This window comes from Choloepus didactylus, chromosome 7 (assembly GCF_015220235.1).
Source record: "Choloepus didactylus isolate mChoDid1 chromosome 7, mChoDid1.pri, whole genome shotgun sequence".
In the NCBI taxonomy this organism is placed as follows: Eukaryota; Metazoa; Chordata; class Mammalia; order Pilosa; family Megalonychidae; genus Choloepus; species Choloepus didactylus.
Genome location: NC_051313.1, coordinates 108,394,661 through 108,417,424, shown reverse-complemented (window position 1 = coordinate 108,417,424; position 22,764 = coordinate 108,394,661). Strand labels below are relative to the sequence as shown.

The 22,764-nt window shown below is 38.4% G+C and overlaps 1 protein-coding gene across 4 annotated transcripts in view; it reads right to left on the bottom strand.

The window, feature by feature from the left end:
- Positions 1–530: 530 nt before the first annotated feature.
- The window catches only part of ZNF318 (zinc finger protein 318), a 38,254-nt gene continuing 16,020 nt past the window's right edge, over positions 531–22,764 (bottom strand). The window contains exons 5-11 of one of the 4 annotated variants that reach the window (XR_005217914.1): positions 22,498–22,597; positions 17,810–18,111; positions 12,838–13,041; positions 12,277–12,376; positions 11,351–11,469; positions 7,022–11,061; positions 540–2,469 (exon numbers count right to left, since the gene is read on the bottom strand). Coding sequence is in view for 2 of the 4 variants with exons in the window: in XM_037843318.1 (XP_037699246.1) it covers positions 7,744–11,061; positions 11,351–11,469; positions 12,277–12,376; positions 12,838–13,041; positions 17,810–18,111; positions 22,498–22,597 (4,143 nt within the window). In the remaining 2 variants the exon portion in view is untranslated. Of the gene's footprint in view, positions 2,470–6,655; positions 11,062–11,350; positions 11,470–12,276; positions 12,377–12,837; positions 13,042–17,809; positions 18,112–22,497; positions 22,598–22,764 lie in introns of those variants that run through there. The other 3 variants (XR_005217915.1, XM_037843318.1, XM_037843319.1) reach the window with 3 other exon arrangements.

Genomic DNA, 22,764 nt, shown 5'->3' with positions numbered 1-22,764 from the left:
ACTTAAAATGATTTTTATGTTTTATATATTTATTTACCGTAGTTAAAAATAATTTATTTTTAAAAATGGTTAATTTTATATTATGTGAATTTTCTTGATTTTAGAAAAAGTACCTGAGATAGAAGTCCTAATAAGTAACTACATTTTGGGATAGTAACTGGAAGAGGGCATGAGAGGGACTTCAGGGGTTTTGGTCATGTTCTCTTTCTTGACTTGGGTTGTGGTTACCTAGTGTGTTCACATTGTGAAATTTTATTGAAGTAAACACTTGTATATATGTGTACTTTTTAAAAATATGAACATTATACTTTAGTACACAAGTTTTTTTTTTAAAGAAAAGGTTAAACAAACTGTAACCCATAAATTCTTTGAAATTTGCTTTCTCACTACTTGTTAAATTGGACTTTGAAAGTTATCACTTTTCTGTATATATGTTATATTTCACAATAAAAAATGTAGAAAAAAAAAAGACTTCAAAAAAAAAAGGTTAAACATAGAGTTTTCATGTGACCCAGCAATTCTACTCCTGGATATATACAAAGAATTGAAAACACATGCCCACACAAAAGCTTCTACACAAATATTTGATAATAGCCAAAAAGTGGAAATAACCCAAATGTCCATGAACTGAAGAATGAATAAACAAAATGTGGGATATCCACACAATGGAATATTATTCAGTCATAAAACAGAATGACACATTCTACAGCACTGATGAACCACAAAGACATGATGCTAAGAAGAAACTGGATACAAAGACCACATATTTTATGACTCTGTTTATATGAAATGTTCAGAATAGGCAAATCCAGAGAGATAGAATATAAATTCAGGGTTGCCAAGAGCTAGGGGCAGGGGAGAATTGGGAGTGACTGCTACTGGGTATGGGTTTTTTTGGGGGGTGGGGGGTGATGGAAATGTTCTGGAATTAGATAGTGGTGATGGCTATTCAACCTTGTAAATAAGCTAAAAATTGTGCAATTTAAAAATGGTGAATTTTATGTTACATGAAATTTAATGTTAGATGAAATTTAATGTTATATGGATTTTATTTCAAAAAAGAAATGGATCTTAAATATTTCATCATTCTTAATATATATGAACTCTAGCATATCAAATAATAGAAGTCCATAGGGAAAAGACATTACTCTAAAAAATACTCCCTTTTCCCCTGCCCATCCCCTAGATCAGCAACCTCAGATACGGACTTCAGAGAGCAATGGGAATGGAGGCCTAAGCAGCAAAACAGGGGCTCAAAGTAGGACTGTGAGTCATAGTTAGGAATGAAAGGTGGTGACCAGCACTGTTGTCCCTGAGCAGAGGAATGTGGTGGCTGATGAGAAACAGATCTTGGCCTGGAACAAGGGAGGAAAAGTGGTGGTGACAAAGTGTTGGCAGCCTCAGCACCAGAGTGCTTTCCATTGCTTCATCCACAAGGTCATGACTTAAGAATGAATAGTTCTTTAACCCTAATATAAGCTCAGCATCAAGAGCCCCTGAGATACCTCTTATTCCTTTTCTACAAATGGCTTTGGTTGTACATTACATTTTTCATATTTGTAGTGTCACAAGTCTTCCCCAAAGTTATCAAAATCATAGAAGCGTCTGGTCAGTATGCTAGACCTCCAAGATAAGTGCCTAGATTTACAAATCAGGGACAAAACTAGGTTGATGGTTTTTTTAGGTATATCTGGAACTGGGGCACCTCAGATTTAAATGAATCTGAGTTTGCAGATCCATTTTGAAAAGGCGTTTGCCTGCTTCTGTGTACCAGATTTTTCAATATATGTAGGCGAAGTAGTAAGACTGAATGGGCACAGGTACTCAGCTGTCCTGAAGTCTGTTATCCCAGGATTTTTCAAACACTCCTTTTGTGATTGTCCTCATGTTCCTTGCAGCCTTCTTTGCCTATTCATACTCCACTCCTCTAAGGAAATACCAATTCTTACTCCATTCTTATAAAGACCAGTAAAGGAGACTGAAACTGAGTTAGGAGAAGTTCTACTTGCTGGGGACATTTGGGCTCAATGCTTAGAAGAGATGGGAATACCTGGACTCTACAGCTTTAACTTAAGTATCATGGCACAAAATGAGAGAGAGAAGTTTAGGAGGAAATTCATTCAATGATAAATGAGGTGAGGAGGAGCAAGCTTAAAACATACAATTTTTATGCCTATCCTCACCTTGTTCTTTCTCTACTGGTACAAAGATACAGATCCACGTACACATATTCACTCACTCAACTCACATTTCCTGGAAACTGAAATCACAGTGCCTTCTTCACAACCTATCCCTGACCCAGCAGCCATACCCACCTTCTGGAAGTCAGACCCTAGAGGTAAATGGCTACTGGCCACAAGGGCACTCATCATTTCTGTACTCTCCGTGGCTTCTATCCGTGCCTCCATGGGATAGAGATGTCTGCTGCAGTCCTTCCTTTAGGAAACCTGAAGATTTCTGGAATTACTTCTGAAAAGAAAGGAACACAGGTTGGTGAGAGTTGGTAGCAATAATTATCCTAATGCAGGTGGGCTACAGGAAGGTTAGATGGGACCTCAGTAGGGGCAGAGTATCAGAGGGATGAAAATAAATTTCTCAATATGATTGGTTTTATCTCCTTGCTATCTTTCTCTACATTCTCTAACTTTTGTTCTCCCATCATCTAGCTCTGCCTCTATTTTTACCCTGCTCATTCACATTCCTCAAATATGCCCATTTCCCTAATTTTCTACAAAAATCCTTTCTTGCCCAATCCACAAATGGAAGGAACAAATGCCTGTAAAGTTTTAAACCACTACATTTAGAGTTACCGTCTGTTCTTCTGCATGCAACAAAGACTTTGTGGTATCTTTTGTGAACCTGCATCAAAGTGAGCTTCGTAAAGATAGGTATCTTGATTTACATATTTTAATGCCCAAGTGTTAATACAGCATTAACAGTTTAACAGAAGTAAGGGAAGAGAAGGGAAAGGGGAAGAGGAAGATGACAAGAATGGTAGGAGATTGTTGAAGAAGGTATGTTACCCAGCCTCAGTGGGAAAAAGAGGAATTTAGGGAGTGGTGAGGGGAAAAACAGCAGGACCTGGTTGTAAGGATGGAAAACAAATGAGGAGTGAAGGTAGGGATGCACTCAGTGAGAAAGACAACTTTTTGAAAAAAAATCTATGATTTTTTAATTACAGAAACATATATAGAAAAAAAGAAACCTGGCCTATAATTCTGCAGCCCCAGATAACCCTTACTGACATAAAAAATTGTGTATGTATACACACCCATACATATAAACGGCATTTTCATGGTCAGAACATTGAAACTAAACAGAAGATGAAAAATGAAAAGTGAACATATTCCTCCTCTCTCTTCGAAAGGCAACTTTTTTTGGTTGTTTCCTTTCAGAAATAAAATTATGACAGCCTGACTCAGAGTTTTGATGAGGTGGCAAGATTTGGGGCCATGAAGAGTTGTACTTCTTCAGTCAAATCAGAGGGATTTGGAGTTTGACTGACCGACTTCAATCTGCTATGAACTCTGGCTGGAAGGAGAAAAGGGAGCACCTGTAAATCAGAGCCCCTCAAAGCCTTTTATTGACAACTGGCAGGTCATTTTGCCCTCCTCTCATCCTGTCTCTCTTCTAGAAGTTGTGGGGCAGTGTGTCCCCCTCCTCCTGGCCTGGCATCATTATTCCAGAATGCTGTTGAAGTGTGGGGACCACCCGACAGCCTTGATGTGTACTTACTGCCTTAGACAGTGCTTGTATACAAAGACCCAGGACAGAAGCAAGAGGACAGTCAGCTTCTGGAGGGCTAAGCACTGGGCAAATACAATCAGTAATTTACAGTTTTTACCCACTTGTAAATTGCTAAGTATTAACAATCAGTTAATGAAAAACAGCTACAGCTACCACATTGATTCTTTCAACCAATTTTTATTTATTGAGTGCCTCTGTGCCAGGCAACTGTGCACTGTGGAAACGATGATGAAAATATAGGAGTTTATAATCTAGTTTGGGGATGGTGGGGGAAGGCATATATCAATGAAACACATAAATGTAAAATTACAATCATGTTAAGTGCTACAACAATAGATAATACAGTGAAAGTGAATATGTGTTGAGGGAAAATCAGGATGGTGGTGTGTGTGTGCGCTTTAAAGGTAGATTTTTATTACGAGCTCAGTTGCTTGACGTATCAACGAATACCATTATTGTACACACTTTTTTTAGTTAAAAATTACATAAACATTACTGCAAAATTAAACTCTAAATAAAAGAGGAAATTTGCTCACAATCCCAAACCATTTCCATTTGTCAATGTTGATAAATTATTAATAAATGTTAAATTGTTAATAAATGAAGACTTTGCTTAGCTTCTCATCTTGGGCTTGGTGGGTAAGCTTTGTTAATGTGAGAACTAAGATTTAAGAATATATTAAAAAACACAAAACAAAACAAACTACCTCACTTACTTCTGTTATAGGCTATCTTCTCTCCCAACCCTCTCCTGCTTTTTCAAGAAAAAAAAAAAAAAGATTACACTTAATATCCCTATTGGGATGCCTGCATCCTCAGTCTCCCCTCCCTGATACTTCTTTAGTTGTCCCTGAATCTGCTAATCTGACAAATGGACATATGCTCCAGCAGGCTTTGCTATCCAAACATTAGTGAAATTTTTGATTTTGACTTTTTAGAGATGGAGTAGCATAGGGTAAAGTGGAAATAATTTGCTGTATCACTCAGCAGTGTTAGTAGAAAGGGTATGAGTATTATTTGTTTTGAAGCTATCTGTGAGCAAAAGAAAGATGGCTTATAAAGCAGGGATGCCTCCATTCACAAAGCCAAAGGGAATTTTAGGGGATTATTTATACAGCTTAGGTAAAATTAGGTGTTTGCCCAACTTTAAACATAACTGCTGATCATGTGTTTTCACACTGAGGAGTCCCAATTAAAGTTTCTTCTGATGTCTGCAGAAATATCAGCTATGGTTACAGGACATCATAAGCCACATGTAAAGATCCGGGCCCACTCCTTGCATATGCCTTTGTCTCCTAAGATGAAAATTTATTCAGTACTGTAATAGTACTGAAAAAGAAAGAAATAGGCTCTAACTCTAGGTTCTAGCTTCTGGGTTAGAGTTCTGCTCTTCCTTTCACATGCCTTCTCTGAATGAACTCCAAAGAATCCACTGATTAAACTGGAAGTAGCCAGAAACACTTCCTACCCAGACTACAGAATCCTAAATAATAATATCTGCTGGTTCAAGGCAGATATGAAGAATACCATCCCTTCCACTCCAGAAGTGGCCATGATTCTAGAAAAAAGCCCAAGATTGATAGATCCCTGAAATTATGGGATTAGGGGAACTACCATTTGAGCGGCTGAGTGTAAGGAGTTGCTACCAACATTCAAAATACTCCAGCCTCAGCTACTTGAACTAGTTCTGCCCTTCCTACATTTTGCTTCTCTTCACTTCCCTAACCGTTTCGAGTAGTCTCCGCCTATCCTATAGAGTCAAGATTCTAACTCCCTCTGTGAGATTAGGATTGGGATTTGGATACAATTAATGCTTCCCACTCATTCCCTAAACTCACCTGTCTCTCCTCAATGGGAGGCAGAATTTATTAGGTGAACAGGCTTGAAAAATCAGTAGAAACTAGCATTTAAAAACTCTCAATTTTTGGAGATTTTCTCCTAGAATGGGGAGGGTAACTCTCTGGGGAATCAAATATATGTGTGAAGTTCTCCTTGATTTAAGTTCTGAGGCAGTCTATGGTTTCCAGGCCAGAAAAGTAAGTGTACTGAACTCAGGCTTCAGCCTAAAAAAGCAGGTCTAAGATTATTCAGGACAACCTTACCCTGTTGTACACATTTAGTGCTGGGACTGATAATGAATCTCATTTTACAGAAGGGGAAAAAAAACAACCAACCAACCTATGGCACAGTGAGGTGAAGAAACTTGTGCAAAATCACAGCAAAGCAAATGGCTGAGGCATATTCAAAGATTTAGCTTTCCCAAACCTGTGTCCTTTCCACAGTATGATAAACAGAGACCAGGATGACTCCTAAATTGACATGAATCAATGCTCTAGAAAAATTAAATAGCCTCCAAAAACTCAACCTAGGGATGCTGCAGCCCTGCAGACAATGAAATGGAGGAAAATAAAGCTTTAGAATAAAAGATCAACAATTTTGCATTATCTATGAGGAGTTGGGGTGGGGGTGGGGACTCTGAGGCTTCTGCTGAGATAAGTTATAAACTGTTGATGACAGGAAACTGGGACAAATAGAAAATCTGAGGACTGCGCTCCCTGACTCCCAATGGGGCCCTGAGCAAGACCATGTGTGTCCTCAGGGAGCTCAGTTCCCAGAGGACCCTTAGGAGAGCCAGCATACAAGTATATAAAAAGTTTCACAATAGGAAGATGCCAGTACTGGGCCACCATTGCTACCCATCCAGGCAGCACTGGAGCACAGAACATATAACCTAACATATAACCTAACAAATCATTCTGACCTAACATTCTGGCTCTGACATGCAGAGAAAGAATGGTTGGGGGTACGGGAGTGAGGATAGACAACACAATTGCAGGGGTTCATTGTTCTATTTTCCTTTTGACATTGAAAGGTGTGTGGTTTCAAAACAAAAATCCAGAAAGAAACATGAGATTAATGCATTTATTCCAAGTAATTAACACATTAAAAATAAAGTTAAACTTGCCCAAGACAACTCATGAATTCTTTAATCTTTTTTAACAAAATATACAACCCAAAACATCACACTATGGTAGAAATAACTCAAGAAAGGGAGAGGTAGAGGAGGAGATACATATGGGTTTGTGGAACAGAGTAAGTTTAATCCCAAGACAAGTTTCAGATCTTCTACCTCTTCAAAACAGAAACAGTTGCTGAACAATTTAACACAAAGTGTTACTGGATCACAATACAATAAACAAAAGGCCACTTCAAACAGAAAAGTGACCCAAAAAAGTGTATATGCTTCTGGCATTGAGCCATGAATAAGCCTTACCGATTTGTTGTCTTCCAAAAGTGAGCCTGCTAGATTTTCTTCCATGTTTACTGAGGTCATTTCCAAACATGTTTGTGAGTTAGCAGGGCCATCTCAAGCAAAGGCAACACAGTAAGGGAAGTATGGGAGTTAACACGTCAACGGGATGTAAACAAAAAGAGCTACTCACGCTGCATTTCAAACAATGTTAAGGCAGGCCCATCCAAACCGGAAGCCTAAGAGATGAGCTTTCTTCTTTCATCAGAATTTTTCCATTTCAGCAAGCTTTGTGGTGTTTCTTCCAGAGATCCATCAGCTGCCCAGGAAATTGGGTGGGAATACAACACAGCAATTGTAGAAGTCAGCTCTGTCTTCCTCCTCCCCCACATTCTAGAAATCAGCAGTCAAAGCCAAAATACAATCAAAGCACACTATGTGGTGACACAGATAAGACATTCAATTTTAATGACAAAGTAGAGAAAATAAACTGGAAAAAAACTAACAGAAAATACTTTTTTACAGATACATATACAAGAAGCTATGATTGATTTGTCTGGTAGGAAAAGGAAAAAAGAAAGGAGGTAAATTATTTAGCTTCCATGAACATTTACTGTAAGATGCTGATTGCATCTCTTGGTGTAGGTTCCAGATGAGATCACCAACCAGTCCTTGATCGTCTGGGCACCTGATTTCTAGAAGCCAATTTGACTCATTCATTCACAAGCAGTTCTGGGTGTGTATTCTTAGTCATGAACACTGGATTCTGTATGATCTTGGATGGCATACACTGCATCTTCTTGTGTAGGAATTTCCTGAGGGACCGTATTACCTCCAACTACCTGCTCTCGTAGAGGGGACCTTGAAGGTGGAGTTTTCACCAAATTCAAAGGGCTGTCATTGTCCTCATCTATGTGAGGAATTGCTACCTCTGTGATGGATGCATTCGGTATTTCTAGCTGTGGTGGTTCCATCTCCAGGGAACTATACTCATGAGAGTCATCTGGCTCAGAGAGAGAACAAAGCTTCTCCTTTTGAACTCCAGATGTCCGTGTGACAAAGTCAACAAGGTCTGGAAGGCAAGGAGATGGCCCAAGGCCTGAAGGGTTAATTGTTTCCGATTCCAATCTAAGTGACTCGTGTGTCTCTAATTGGGATGTTTCTTCTACGTCCTCAGGCATCATACCTCCAGCTAAGAGGTCAAGGGCCTGGTGTGTTACCTCTAGGCCTCCCAAGCCCAGGTCAACATTTTCTACAGATGGTCCAGTTTTCAAAATGTTAGGAGTGATCCTCCCATTTCTGGGACTAGATGAGTTTTGCTCACCCTCTGTCCCGAAGTTAAGCACCAGGGTTTTGGGAGAATATAATGGAAACCTAGAAAAGGATTGAATTGGTTCAAAGCCAGCAGAAGTAGAGGGATTACACCCTACAGATGGTACAGAATTTTCTTCACACACTTTCTGAGACGGGGCAGCTGGGGATCTATGTGCTGACTCTACCTGAGTATTACAGAAAGTAACATCCATATCCCCTAGGGCAGCAAGCTCCTCTAATTTTAAGTCTGTAGCTTCAAAGACTTCTGAGACCTTACTTTCTATTGTCATTGCTAATTCTGGATGGACATCTTGTAGTTCCAATGCTTCTCGTTTCTCTGGACTCTGCCAGGTCTCTGGCCTCTTCTTGTTCTCACTCCGAACAGCCAGATCACAGATCATCTTACCCTGTAAGTCTTTTGATCCTTCTCTCTTGAGTTTGAGGTTTCTGTAACTAGAAGTTCTAAGAGCTGGTTCCAGAGCCGAATCTTCTAGCCACTCTTCGCTACCACTTAAAATTCCTTGCTCCTGTGGACTATCTGTTAAATGCACATTTGAGCTGACTGGAGACTGAAGAAGCAATTCTGGGGCAGAATTTTTCACAGGTGGATCTTGTAGCTTCTGGACTAAAGATTTAGTTTCTGATGGAAATGAGTCTATTTTCGCCTTTGTGGAAGAGAGAGCCTGTGCACTCAATTCATCCACTACTTCACTTTGAGCTTCACTCTCTGTAATCAGTTTCTTGGACTGTTCAGCCTCTTTGTCAATTATTAGCAATGTGGGCTGTTCTACTTTTCCCTCAAACATGTATCTGTCCCCATGGTTCAAATCAGAATCCTCTACGCTGATGGACTTAATGTCAATACCCATTCTCTCCTCTACTACCCCCTCAGAGAGCTTTGTTGCCCTTTCTTTCAGTTCAGTGTTTGTTTCTACCTCAACTTCTCTACAATCCTCAGATTGGTGTTTTTGGTTTTCCTTATCCTGGTTACCAGCTTCTATGATGTAGGTTTTTACCAACTTCTGAGATTTCATGCTATGACAGTGTATGTCTGATAGCTGGGGGGCTGGCTCTACACCAGGTGGCCTTGGCTCTCCCAAGTCAGGCTTGATTTTCCCCTCAGGAGACATATCCCTATTTACATCACTCTGGAAGGGGCTAGAAGTCCACATGGCCAAAGTGTCTGTTTTTGGAGTAATCGTTCCATAAGGCCTGCTTTGGTACAACCTTGTCAGAGGCTGTAGGAAGCCATGGCTGCTGCCTCTGCTTTTGGGGTCTATGTGCTCTACAAGTGACCATTTCCCTAGGGGCACCAGAGTTTTTGCAATGGGCTTTTCAGGGTTACTGACTAAAGCAGCAGTGACCAAATCCTTATCTTTGGGCAATTCCTCTTGGGATGCACTGTTGCCCAAAGTAGAAGTGGAAGAGTTGTCTGAAATTTCGGCTCTAGAGAGGTTGCTATTTTCCCCATTGGCCAATGGACCACTGCTCAGCTTAGTGTCAGGGGTCCCCTTTCCACCACTACTGTAGAATATGTCATACAGGTCCTTAGCATTGGCTGTGGCTAAACATGAATTACGCTTCTCCAGTTTTTTAGCTTGTTCGCTGAACACGCTTGAGAGGGGTGGGGGAGGACGCACTAACACAGAGAACAGAGCCTGGTCCCGGTCACTCTCACTCACCCCAGGAGCTGTCTCATCAGAAGGAATGGCAGCTGGCTGTGCTGAGGCCATGATAGCTACAGGCAACACTGGGTTCAAAATGTTAGGACCCAAGAAGCCAGGGCTGAGAGTCTGAGATACATTTGGGTTCAATTTCACTGGAGCCAGAACAGCATTTGCCTGAGCAGAAGATGGAACAGCTGGATGAGATATAACTGGGGGTGGTGGCGGGGGTGGTGGAGGAGGTGGTGGAGGGGGTGGCAGCATTTGCTCAGGTATATGGGATGGTTCATTCTTTTCAGCCAGCACTATTTTTTCCTCTGGAGACCCTTTTAGAATCACCTCTTCCCCTCCAAATGCTTTGGAGATGATGTCTGGAGGCAAGAGGAGATCAGCTGAAGACTCTTTGACCACTGGTAGAGGCTTAGCAGTGGTTCCAGAGGACTTGATGGATAGAAAGGTGTTAAGAGGAGCTGGCTTGCTCACTGTGGCTGAACCTGACTTGCGGAGTACTGTGGATGGGATAGGCAGGTTGGGTCGGATCTTAGTCTGGGTTGAAGTTGTCACAACAGGCATCCAAGGACTGGTATGTGCAACAACAGTTTTCCCAGAAAGCTTGATTTTGATGGGCTTTGCCTTCCCAGTTTCAGCTTTGCCATCCTCTTTGTCCTTATTGCTTTCCATAATCTCTTCCTTAGGGATACTTGGGGCTGCCGCTGAACTTTTTTCCTCCTCTTTTTCTGGCTTCTTCCAGCTGAATTTTCCAAAAGAGGAAGATGTTAGTGACTCCTTTTTTACCTCTTCTTTTACCTGGAGTTTGATATTAGTTTTTCTTTTATTTTCAGCCTTTTCAGGGGAGTTCCCACCGTCAGAGAGTTGATCCTCTAATTCTTCAGAGTCCTTGTCATCCTCCTTTACTTCCTTCACAACCTTTGCCTTTTTTTCTTTCTTCTCCTCCTTCGGTTTTTCACTAAGTTTGCGCTTAAGTTCACTCTGACGTCGCCGTTCTGTCTCTAGGACCACAGCCAAGCCAGCTTGGCGGTCCAGATTCCGCCGCTCCTCATACAATGGGTTTTCATCCACATATTTCTGGGAAGAGAAAAGATAACAGCTCAACAATTGGTTAAAATACCATAAGAGAGAAAATCTTGGCCCCACCACGGCTAGAATTCGCCTAGTAGAAATCCCTAAAGTCATCCTCCTTGAGGATATAGATGGTTCTATCAGCTCAGCATCTCTCACTAGAAATGAGGAGAACTTCCTAGTGGTTACATGGAATGTGAAGGGTCAATGACTTTTTCTGGCTCTGAAGGTGTTTGACAAAGTTAAAAGGATTATTGCAGAAAGTGGAAATTCTAAAGCTATGATAAAGACCAACCTTATATTTCTCATTGTGTTGGTGACCCTTCACATGTTGCTCTCCAGAAATTGGATCCCCCAAGAATTCCTCACAGAGCTGGCAGTAATATCCAGTGATGGGAATGAGAAACTCAGAACCTGGAAGAAATAGAACAAAGTCAAGGAAATAAATTGTTTCTACCCAGGAAAACAGCAATCAAAAGAAATCCCACCTCCCCTTTGTAGTAAAATGGTAGGGTATAGAATACCTTACCCAGTTTAGAGTCAGAAGTAGAATATAGATGAATCTCAATGGCACAATATTCCCAATCTAACATTTGAATTCTGGACCTCTATCCTTTCTACATCTTCAGAACACTGGTTAATTTAGGAGTGCCCTGTGCCAGACCCAAATCTGTTGCTGAGTCTTCTCAAACTACAACTAGCACTAAGCATCTTAGGATATTTAAAAATGGTACTCCCAAACAGTTAGCCTAGTACCATTTCTATGAGGGTCTCTTATGTTGGTATTAATTACTCAGGAATTTATCTTCTACAGATCTACAGGATATAGCAGCACTGACTACTTGTAAGGACAAGAAATTGGGAAGTTTAAAAGGCAATTAAATTAAGTTACTGCATCTCTTATACTCTTTTTTTCCCCTAGATTTCAAATTTTGAGATTTTAGGGCATAAGCCAATGATAAAGACAGTGATTTGGCTATATTTTAGAGTGGTATGTATATGTTTTACATCTGTTAGTATTTTTGGCCATATGGGTAGAGATCACTCTTGTCTTATATATCTCTCTATTTTTTCAGAATCTAGTATAGAAGACATTCTTACAGCTTTGTTAAAAGGAATGGCTATGTTCACCCTATGCCGTTTCCTAATACCTTAGTTCAGGGACATCTCTTTATTGGCTGAATGTAAGGAAACCACAAAGGAGGCTGGGAAGAAACATACCTTTTGCAGGAACAGTTATCTTGTCAGTACGCTTTACAGCATCTTGCTTGGCCTCACTCTGGGTCTTTGAAGCCCAAGGTCGGTTGTAGGGATCCAGCGTCTATTTGCAAGAGGCAGAGGTGCTCATACAACAGCACTAAAAACTCAATGACCCACTTTTCTCTCTTCCCCCTACACATAAGACCAAGGGACCAGAAGCCCCCAGTTACCCACCCCCACCCCCTTCTGCCAACAGTTTAAACGGAAACCACCTGTGGAAAAGGTAAACATATGTTAGAGCAAGTACTAGGAAAGGATAAAATGAAACAAAAAATCAGGTACTGAAGGAATCAAAAGAGGCAAAAGCCTCACTTACACTTGCATGATGTTTAGTTATAAGCAGGTCCCCTGGACTGAGCCCTGGGGATGGTGTCTCCTTTGATGGTATTTCTTGACTCTTCAGATTGGGGCTCCTGCCCATATGAGAATGTTTCATCTTCCAGTTTTGTGATACAGGTGGGTGTACAGAAGTTTGAGAGGAAGGAAAAGGAGAGCAGAAATAACAGAGGGCAGGATACCTACCTGTGTGTGCTTCTTATTGTGCATATGGGTGAAAAAATCAAACATGGTCCCACAGATGGTGTTGCAGTCTTTGCACCAGTGATTGCCAGCATCGTAATACTCATAGATAGTAATGGGCTGATCAGACTGCTTAGCAGCTGGCTGGGGGCTCTCGGCAGGCTTGGGGCTCTTGCAACAGGACTTCTCACTGTTTACCTTTGATTCCTAAAGGAGAAAAACCTCTTGGAAGGAATTCAAGGCATTCTAGATCTTTCTTCTTAGAAAAAGCAAGTAGTCTACCACAATAATAGAGCCATGTGACCATATTTCCAGGGTCTAAAGCTAAACATACTGGGGGAAACCCCAAGAAAAATCTGTCTCCAAGGCTTAAATGAACTTATTACACTCCATAGTGCTATCTCATCATAAATCACAGTCAAAATCTTAATGACAATATAGTTACTTATATACTCTAAAATATTTCAAGAATAACCAAGATTGTGGAATTAACAGTTGCTTCTGGGGAAGGGAACTGCAGGATTAGGGGTGGGTAAGTCTTTCACTGTGTATCCTTTGGTTGATGCTGGATGTGTTATGTATGCAATTAAATATATTAGTTAAATTTAAAAATCATAATGACAACTAGGGAGAGAAGAAACACCAAAATGGAAAAGGTAATTGACAGGTTAAGCAAAGAAAATGTAGAAAAAAGACAACAGTGAACTCACAGATGCATTCTGGCATGGAAAACGGGTATGGAAAACTATGTAGGACAACAGAAATCTGGGTAAAATATTTCTAACCACCTAAAATACCACCATTAGTATTTCATACCTTTAAGTTAAAATGAATTCGCTTTTAAAACATAGCAACTCCCCAACATTAAGTTATCAATAATAAATACTTTAATATGTTTTAATTTATCCGCAAGCTGGGAAGAAAGCACTCAGGAAACAAAAATTTTGGTTAATGTTGGGGAGTAAGGCACACACAAAAAAGATAATTTTGGAAGAAAGAGAGGATAAATATGACTGGAGTTGTACAGGAGACAAGATGCGGGAACTGGGAGCCTGCAATATTGACTGGTGAGGACAAGAAGACAGGACAGAGAAAGGGAAACAATCAGGATAGCAAAGATCATTTTCCTATTGTTGTCTTATGCAAGAGACACTAAAGAAATCACACCCAGGAAGTAGGGGAAGAGGCAGTTCATACACTGCTGGTGGAAGTATTAACTGGCATTATCTTTCTTGAGGATAATCTAGGAATACCTATTACATACCTTAAAATTCTGTATACCCTTTGACTCAGGAATTCCACTCCTTGACAATTATCCTAAGAAAATTATTTAGTCCAACAATAGGTGATTTGATTGGTTAAATAAATTTTGGTATCCATACAACAACAAAAAACCAACACGGCTGTTAAAAATTATATTATAAAAGTGTATTTATTGACATGGAAAGATTTTCATGATATACCAAGAAAAGTAAGTAACAAAATACACTGGAGTGATCAATAAAGATCTGTAAATAGGCATAGAATGTCAAATGTCACCTTAACAAAAAACCTTCCCTAACTTCACTATATAAAATACAGAGTGGTCATTCTATATCCTTTATTCTGTTTTCTTTCTTAAGGCACTTATTAACTAACAAACTCATTTATCCTCTGACTTCTCATGTCACGAGAATAAGTCTACATTGCTATCTCAACATCCCAGGAACAGTGCTTGGCACACTCTTGGTGATCACTAAATACATATTAAGTGAATTAACGAACAGAAGAGGATTTGGAATAATATACACCAAGGTATTAATACCAGCTAATTCTGTCTCTAGGTAGACAGAATTATATGCCTGTGTTTACTGTTCTGAAATGAAAGGAAAAAGAAAGAAAACCTCATGCCAACTCTGCATTTTAAAGGAAGGCAAAGAAAAAAGAAATACCAAGGACATGCAGGTAAGAGAGGCTGTAGATACAATATTTCTTACTGAGATGAAAACAGGGCTGCAACATATCCCTGTTAGCTTCAGAGAACATGAAGACTCACCAAAATAAAGAGGTTAGATTAATATGGGGTTGGTGCATAAAAACACCCCCAACAGTGAAAAAAGTCAACTACAAAGGGTCAGAATTTTCAAGCTCTTTTCTTATCAAAGGCCCTGAACTCAATGACCCAGGTATAAAAGACTACAGTCCTATCTGGTTGAGGAAGAGAATTTTCCCAGGAAGACATGAAGTTAGAGCTAGTTGATAGAGAATACAGAATATTCTCTTTCCCATTCTATTTAGGTTGATTGTACATGTTTAGAAATGGATAGTGGTGATAGTATCACATTATTCTGAGTATAATTACTAGCACTAAATCATGTTTGTGGATGTGGTGAAAAGGGAAGTCTGGGGTCTTATATATTATTAGAAGGAAAGTTAGAAGAGTAAACATAGACTGTATAATACAGTGAACTTGTTGTGGATGATGGACTGTGGTTAAAAATACAAACATAAGAATGTTCTTCCATGAATTATAACAAATATATGACACTATTACAAGTGTTAATAATAGGATGGTACATGGGGAAAATACACCTAATGTGGACTATATTTAACAGTAATATTTTAATATTCTTTCATCAGTTGTAACAAAGGCACAACACTAATGCAAAGTGTCAACAATAGGGGGGTATATGGGAATGTCGTATTTTGTACTTGACTTCTCTGTAAACCTACAACTTCTCTAATTAAAGAAAAATAATTAAAAAAAATTATGCTAAGTGAAAGAAATCAAACACAAAGTTCTACATATTGCATGATTTCATTTATATAAAAATGTACATATAAATAATTTTATAGAGAAAGAATCAGGTTTCAGTTATGTAGGGCTGGGGAAAGAAAGAGGGATTGAGAGGTGTCTGCTAAGGAGTATGTGTTTTTTCTTTTCAGAGTAATGAAAATGTTCTAAAATCAACTGTGGTGGTGAATGCACAACTCAACTAAAAGCCACTGATTGTGTACTTTGGATGACTTGCATGGTATGTGAATATATCTCAATAAAAATGCTTTAAAAAATCCTCTTCCCTATACCCAACATTAACTGAGCAATTACTAGGTGTTAGACCTACTGGATACCGTAAGAAACACAAATATAAATAAGCTATATTCTTTCATCCTCAAGTTCTCATTTAGTGGAGGAGACAGATATGAGAACAATCTTTAAATAAGACAGAATGAAATAAATCTCATAAAGAAATAAGTAATATATTATGGGAGTACTAAAGAAGGGTTTATTAAATCCAGGTGGAATTCTGGGGATTGTTCATGGAAGAGACAGAATTCAAGTTGGGGCTTAATGGATGAGTGGGGTTGGGATTATTCCAGGCTAAGAGGATTATTAATGCAAAATGAAAGAGATGTAATAGCACATTGTACATCTGGAAAATTGTGGGCATTCTGAAGCAGTGGGCATATAAGATACAGCAGGGAAGGAGTTTGTAAAGACAGAGTCATTATTCAATCAAATTATTCTTCAGTAGTACTATATGCCAGGCACTGAGCCATGTACTGGGGACTATATTGCTGAATGAGACAGATAAAGCCCCTGATCCCTTGGACCTTAAAATCTATTTGTGGGGAATGATATTAAACAAATAATTACACGTGTAATTATATAATGACAATTGTCATAAATGCTAAGAAGAAAATTACAAGATATTGTGAGAGTGTATATGAGGCAAATTTAGCAGTCTGGGGAACCAGGAAAGGAAATGAGGGAAGTAACTTAAGCTGAGATCCGAAGGATAAATACAAGTTAGTGAGAAAAGGGAATAAGGAAAGAGTGGGATTTGTATGGCAAGCAAAGGGAAAAGAGAGTACAAAGGCATTAGAGGGGATAGTGCATTTGAGAGATTAAGAGGCTAGCAATAAAATTATAGTGAGCAAGGGAGGGAAAGAGGCATAAAAAGGCTGAAGTGGTAGGCAATGGAGTATCGCAATCACTTTTTATAATGGGAAGAAAGGATTAAGAGTGTAGAGTACATGTAAGAATTGGAAGTAGCTTAATTTGGATAGCAGTGGTGATGAAGAGGTGGATGGAATTGAGATACACTTTGGAGAGAGAACTGGCAGAATTTGCTAAAGAATTTGAGTGTGGCGCAGTTAAGAAGAGGGAAGCCCTATGGATGCTTAACAGGTTCTAGGAATGAGAATTGATGGTGCCATTCATTGAGAATCGGTAAGACTGGAGGAAACAAAAGTTGGAGAGGGGGTGAACACAATTAGTTTAGTTTGAATTTGAGGTCTTATCAGACAATGAAGTGGAAATGATGGACCTCAGGGTTTGGACCTCAGAAGAACCATTTGAGTTAGACTATAAAACTGGAAGTTGTCAGCATGGTATGTGAACATAGAACTGAAGGAAATCACCTAGGGAGAGAGCAGAACTCTGGAGAACTGGGCAAGGACTGAGCTCTGAGGAACTCAAATATTTAAAGATCAGGTACAAGAGGATAAGACAGCAAAGGAGACTAATTCAGCAGCCAAAGTACTAAAAGGAAAAGAAGTGTAAAAGCCAAGAGAAGAAACCATTTTTAGGAGAGAGTGGTTTCCTGTGTCAAATACTGCTGATAAGAGAAATGAAATATATTCACTGACTTCAGAAACACTGGTGGTGACTGTGTTACTCAACATGAATCCCCAAATGGCATATACAAGTTATGAGAAGATTAGAAGCAGAAAGGAGTGGGTTAAGGAATAAATGCTGGAACAAGATCATAGAGGGTCCTGAATGCTGAGGATTTTGGAGGCTACTTTGTGGGCAACGGGGAGCTGATGAAATTCTGGAGGAGAGAACCACAATCTGATCCATGCTTTAAGAAAATAACTCTAACAAGAATAAGAACAGGTTGGAAAAGGAAGCTAATAAAAGTCAGAAAGCTTTGGTAAGATAAGAGTCCATGGGAGATAAAAGATAAGACAACAGAAATGGAAAAGTTACCTTGCTGCTGGAAGAGTTTGAGGATGATGACACTTTCTCTGGGCTCTTAGATTTTTCTGCTTTTCCAAGCTTTTCTGTAGGCTCTTTACTGTCATTTGAAGACTTCTGGGATTTATCAAAAATGTTAATTCCCAAGATCTGAGCCACTTTGTCCAGTTCAGATTGCTTCTTTTCTGCCTCTTCTGCTTCTTGTCGTAACTCTGCAATGTCCTTCATAATGTTATCCTGAAGCCGACTCACCTCCACCAGGAGTGGGTCTTTGTGTCCATCCTTCTCCCTTCGCTTCTTGCGCAGCATTTCTCCTGAGTAGTCAAATGTCAACGAGAAGCAACATAGGGAAAGTAAGTTAAGACAATGAGCCATTTTTTACTCACTAATAGTTAATCTCTTAGGACTTCATGGTTATAAAATCTTATCCCACAAATTTTTTTAAGACCAAGCAAAACTCTGCTTCCACATGGATTGGTTTAGGAGAGCTCCTATGGAAGTTAAGGATGGATTATCCTATACCCCCATACTTTTACTATGTTAATTCAATTTTCCAATTATCCTTTTTTTCCCTTTAAACTTTTTATTTTGAAATATTTTCAAATTTACAGGACAGTTACAAAAATAATACAAACCCCCATATGGGTTTCCAACGTACCCCTATTCCCCCAGATACCCAGATCCATCAATACTTAAATTTTCCCATGTTTGCCGTAATATTCTATCCATATCTATCAATCCATCTATCTGTCTATTGCTCCATTTTCTGAACACTTGAATGTATGTTCTATACATCACGTTCATTGAACACTAAATACAGCCATGTATGTTTCCTAAGAACAAGGATATTCACTTACTTAACCACCTTAAGTGCAGTTATCAAGTCCAAGAAATTTAACTTTGATATAAAGCTTACAGTCTCTATCCCAATTTTTTCACATATCCCAACAATATCTTTTTGAGTCTTTTCTCCTCCCATATTAGATCCCGTCCAGGATTATATATTGCATTTAATTGTCATTGTCTCTTTAGTTACTCTTTATTATTACATTATCTTTTGTGGAGAGGTTATTAGCCAAGGATCTATAGACAGGCCTCAGGAATACCATGAACTCCCCCAAAATGGTATATGTGCCACACAAGAGATGAATAAATCCTCTAATTGTAACTTCAAAGAATTATTCAGAGGGTTAAAAAAAAATTCAAAGTCACATGTGACTTTATTCGATTTAAGACCCTTCAACTTCTTCATCGAATTTTAGGTTTTTCCTTAGGCTCATCTAATGCTATCTCCAATCCTAAACTGCAGGTCTTTGTGGATCATTCCTCTCAGAATTAATAACTAAGTTTCTCATCCCTAAATGGTCCAAACCTAGACAGAAGCAACTAAATCTTCTCCCATCCTATGTTCTTCCATACTAGTGCCCAACTGTACTATAGAAGCCTTGTTATATTCTTTTCTCACAGTGTATGTGAATTCCTAAAAGCACAGATAAAGAGATGGGATAAAAAAATAAGGCATCATGGAACGTATTATATCCAAAAAGTAATGAAGTACTTAAAAATTATATGGACATATCAAAAGAACAGAGAAACTAAATTAAAGAGGGTCCCACTGGGCAAATCTGGGACAATTTGAGCAAGAAAATAATGATAGTACAGGTTATAAAACTACTGAATGAAGAATCCATGAGTTTCACTGATATAAATGAATAAATAAACAAATAAGGGAAAGGGAAAGCTCCCCCTTACATTAGAAAACCAACAAATAAAAGGAAGGATGAAATTAGAAAATCACTAATTAACATCCATCATAACAACTAATTCAGGCAAGAATCATCAATGGATGTTAAAACTAGTGGGTGGAAATCTGAGGAGGAACTGAATATTTACATAGTCTCAAAATATCTCTCCTGTAAGATACTTATTAATTAAAAAGGGTAAAATAGTAACTATACAGTAGGCAAACATGGCTGACCTCACCTTACCCAAATGATCAAAATTAACATCACCAGTAATGCAACAAATTAACCTGATAAAAAGTCAGCACCACTTCTGTGATATTTCTGCCAAAAATACATAACCTGGCTTAGCCCACCTATAATTATGCCCAGGAGTCACCTCCAGAGAACCTCTTTCGTTGCTCAAATGTGGACTTTCTCTCTCTAAGCCTAACTCTGAAAATAAATTCATCAAACTCCCCCCAATGTGGGACAGGACACCCCAGGTGGGTGAGTCTCCCTGGCAAACATGGGACATGGATTCCGGAAATGAGCCTGACCCTGGCATCAAGGGGTTGAGAATCCCTTTTGATTAAAAAGGGGAAAAGAAAGGCAACAAAATAAAGTTTCAGTGGCTAAAAGATCTCAAATAGAGTCGAGAGGCTGTCCTGGAGGTTACTCTTATGCAAGCTTCAGCTAGATATTCCAAATGGCCACAGTATGATAAGCCCGGCAGTCCTGAAAACCCTAAAGAATACCAGGGTCCCTAGCTGAGACACTATAAAAGTTTCACTCACTAAGTTTACTCTTCAGAAACTTGAATCCTCTAGAGAGCTCCTATGCCAGCTAAGTTCCAAAACCCAGGGGCAACAACCTCTTCAAGAACATCAACCAGTTGTGTTCCCTTTTCCCATAATGTTGACACCCCTTTTCAACATGTACAAGTTAGGGTGGTCACTGCCTAGACATCCCTGAAGATTGGAAAGTGATTAAACTAGAGGAAGGGCTAGCAACAGACAAGTTAGACTTTAACAAAGGACTATGAATACTGAATCTCTACATAATTTTCTTTTTCTTAGTTGCTGGGATATTAGAATAGCTAGAAGGAAAGAACTGAAATGGCGGAACTGCAACCCATACCATTCTTTGAAATTTGCTCTATAGTTAACTTGTTAAATTGTAATTTGAAAGTTATCACCTTTTTGTATACATGTTATATTTCACAATAAGGAAATAACTGAAACTATGGTACTGTAACCCATAACATTCTTGGAGATTTCCTATATAACTACTAGTTAAATCATACTTTGAAAATTATCACCTTTTTGCATATATGTTACATTTCACAATTAGGAAATAACTGAAACTATGGAACTGTAATGCATAACATTCTTTGAAATTTGCTAATTACTTGTTAAATTGCACTTGGAAAGTTATCACTTCTATATAAATATGTTATATTCCACAATAATAAAAAATATCATCATGAGGGAAAAAAACAACAACAAAAAAAAACAGAAAGAAGACCAAATATACCAACAATCATAATAAATTTAAATGGAAAAAGGCTCACTATTAAAAGATAAATTATCAGGGAGGATTTTTTAAAATCTAAATATATTACACTGTTTGTAAGAAATGACCCTAAAATACAATCACAGAGAGAGCACAGAAGATGGAGAACTATCTACCTTACAAATTAAAATTAGATGTTATAATATTAATAGGAGACAAAACAGACTTTAAATTAAAAATAAAGATTAAGGATAACAAAACATAATATAAAAGGAACAGTTGTCCAAGAAGATACATCAATCATAAACTTGTACACGTACCTAACAACACTGCCTCAAAACATATAAAGCAATAACTCATAATTACAAGAAATTCGCAACCTACAATTAAGTGGGAGATTTAACAAAGCCCTTTTGAAAATGATACCTCAGGCAGACAAAAATTTAAAATAAAGATGTAGAAATTTTGAAAAATTAACAAGATTCAGTTAATAGATGACAGATGGAGAAATATAGATAAAATGCTGCAGCTAATAAATGGATAATACATATTCTTATAAAAACACTGTTACATTTATAAAGTTTCACCATAAATTTGTCACAAAGGAAACCCAAATTTCAAAGACTATCAAATAGAACATGTTCTGTGACCACAGTGCAATATGAAGGTAGTTTTATACCTATTAAAATGTGCATTATCCATTCATCCATCTACCTATTTGGAAATTTACTGCACTCAAATAATTTAGGATTGAACAAAGAAATCCCAAGAAAACTATAAAATTCATTTAATAAATAAAATTCATTTACTTCTTTAAAAAAATACATAACCTGAATTTAATCAGAAGGAAACATCAGAGAAATAGAAATTAAGGGACAGTCTACAAAATATATGACCCATTCTTTTCAAATATGCCAATGTCATGAAATAGAAAGACTCAGGAACTGTTAAAGATTAGAGGAAGAGAACATGACACCTTGAATATAATGCAAAATCTTGGGTTTTCTTTTGCCATAAAGAACACTATTGGGACAACTGGTGAAATATGAATAAGATCTATAGATAAAATAAAAGTATTGTACTAACATAAATTTCCTAATTTTGTTAAGTACTATCGTTATATAAGAGAATTTCTTATTAGGAAATATACATTGAAGTATTTAGGAGTAGAGGAGCATCACATCTACAATTTACTCTTAAATGGTTCAGGAAGAAATTTTACAGACACACATATGGACTGAGAGAGAGAAAAAAGGATAGGGCAAATGTAATTTGTTAATAATCTGGGAGAAGACTATCTGAGAATTCTTTGAACTATTATGGCAACTTTTGTGTAAGTCTAATCATGTAAAAAACTTTTTACTTTAAGTGAGGCTTCAGGTCACTGAACCTGTCTGAGAGCCCCCAAAGCTGTCCATTTGTTTCTCCCACAAAAAGGCAGTCATACAAGGGGGTGTCTGATACCTTGTTGTTTATGAAGCCGCTCCAGCTCGGTCCTGAGATAGTACATCTTCTTCTGGCGGGCTTCCCGATCACTCTTTAGCTTTTCTCTCTCTTCAATAACCTGCAAAGTACAAAATGGTAAGAAAGTCTTTGGCTTCCAACAATCTCCCTTTTCTATGGCTCTCTTCCACAAGCCCACATGCCAGGTAATAACCTGAATGCAAGGATACAAATGCCTGTCCAAAGAAACTCTGACTTTATAGTCAAGGTGACATTTCATTCTTTCAT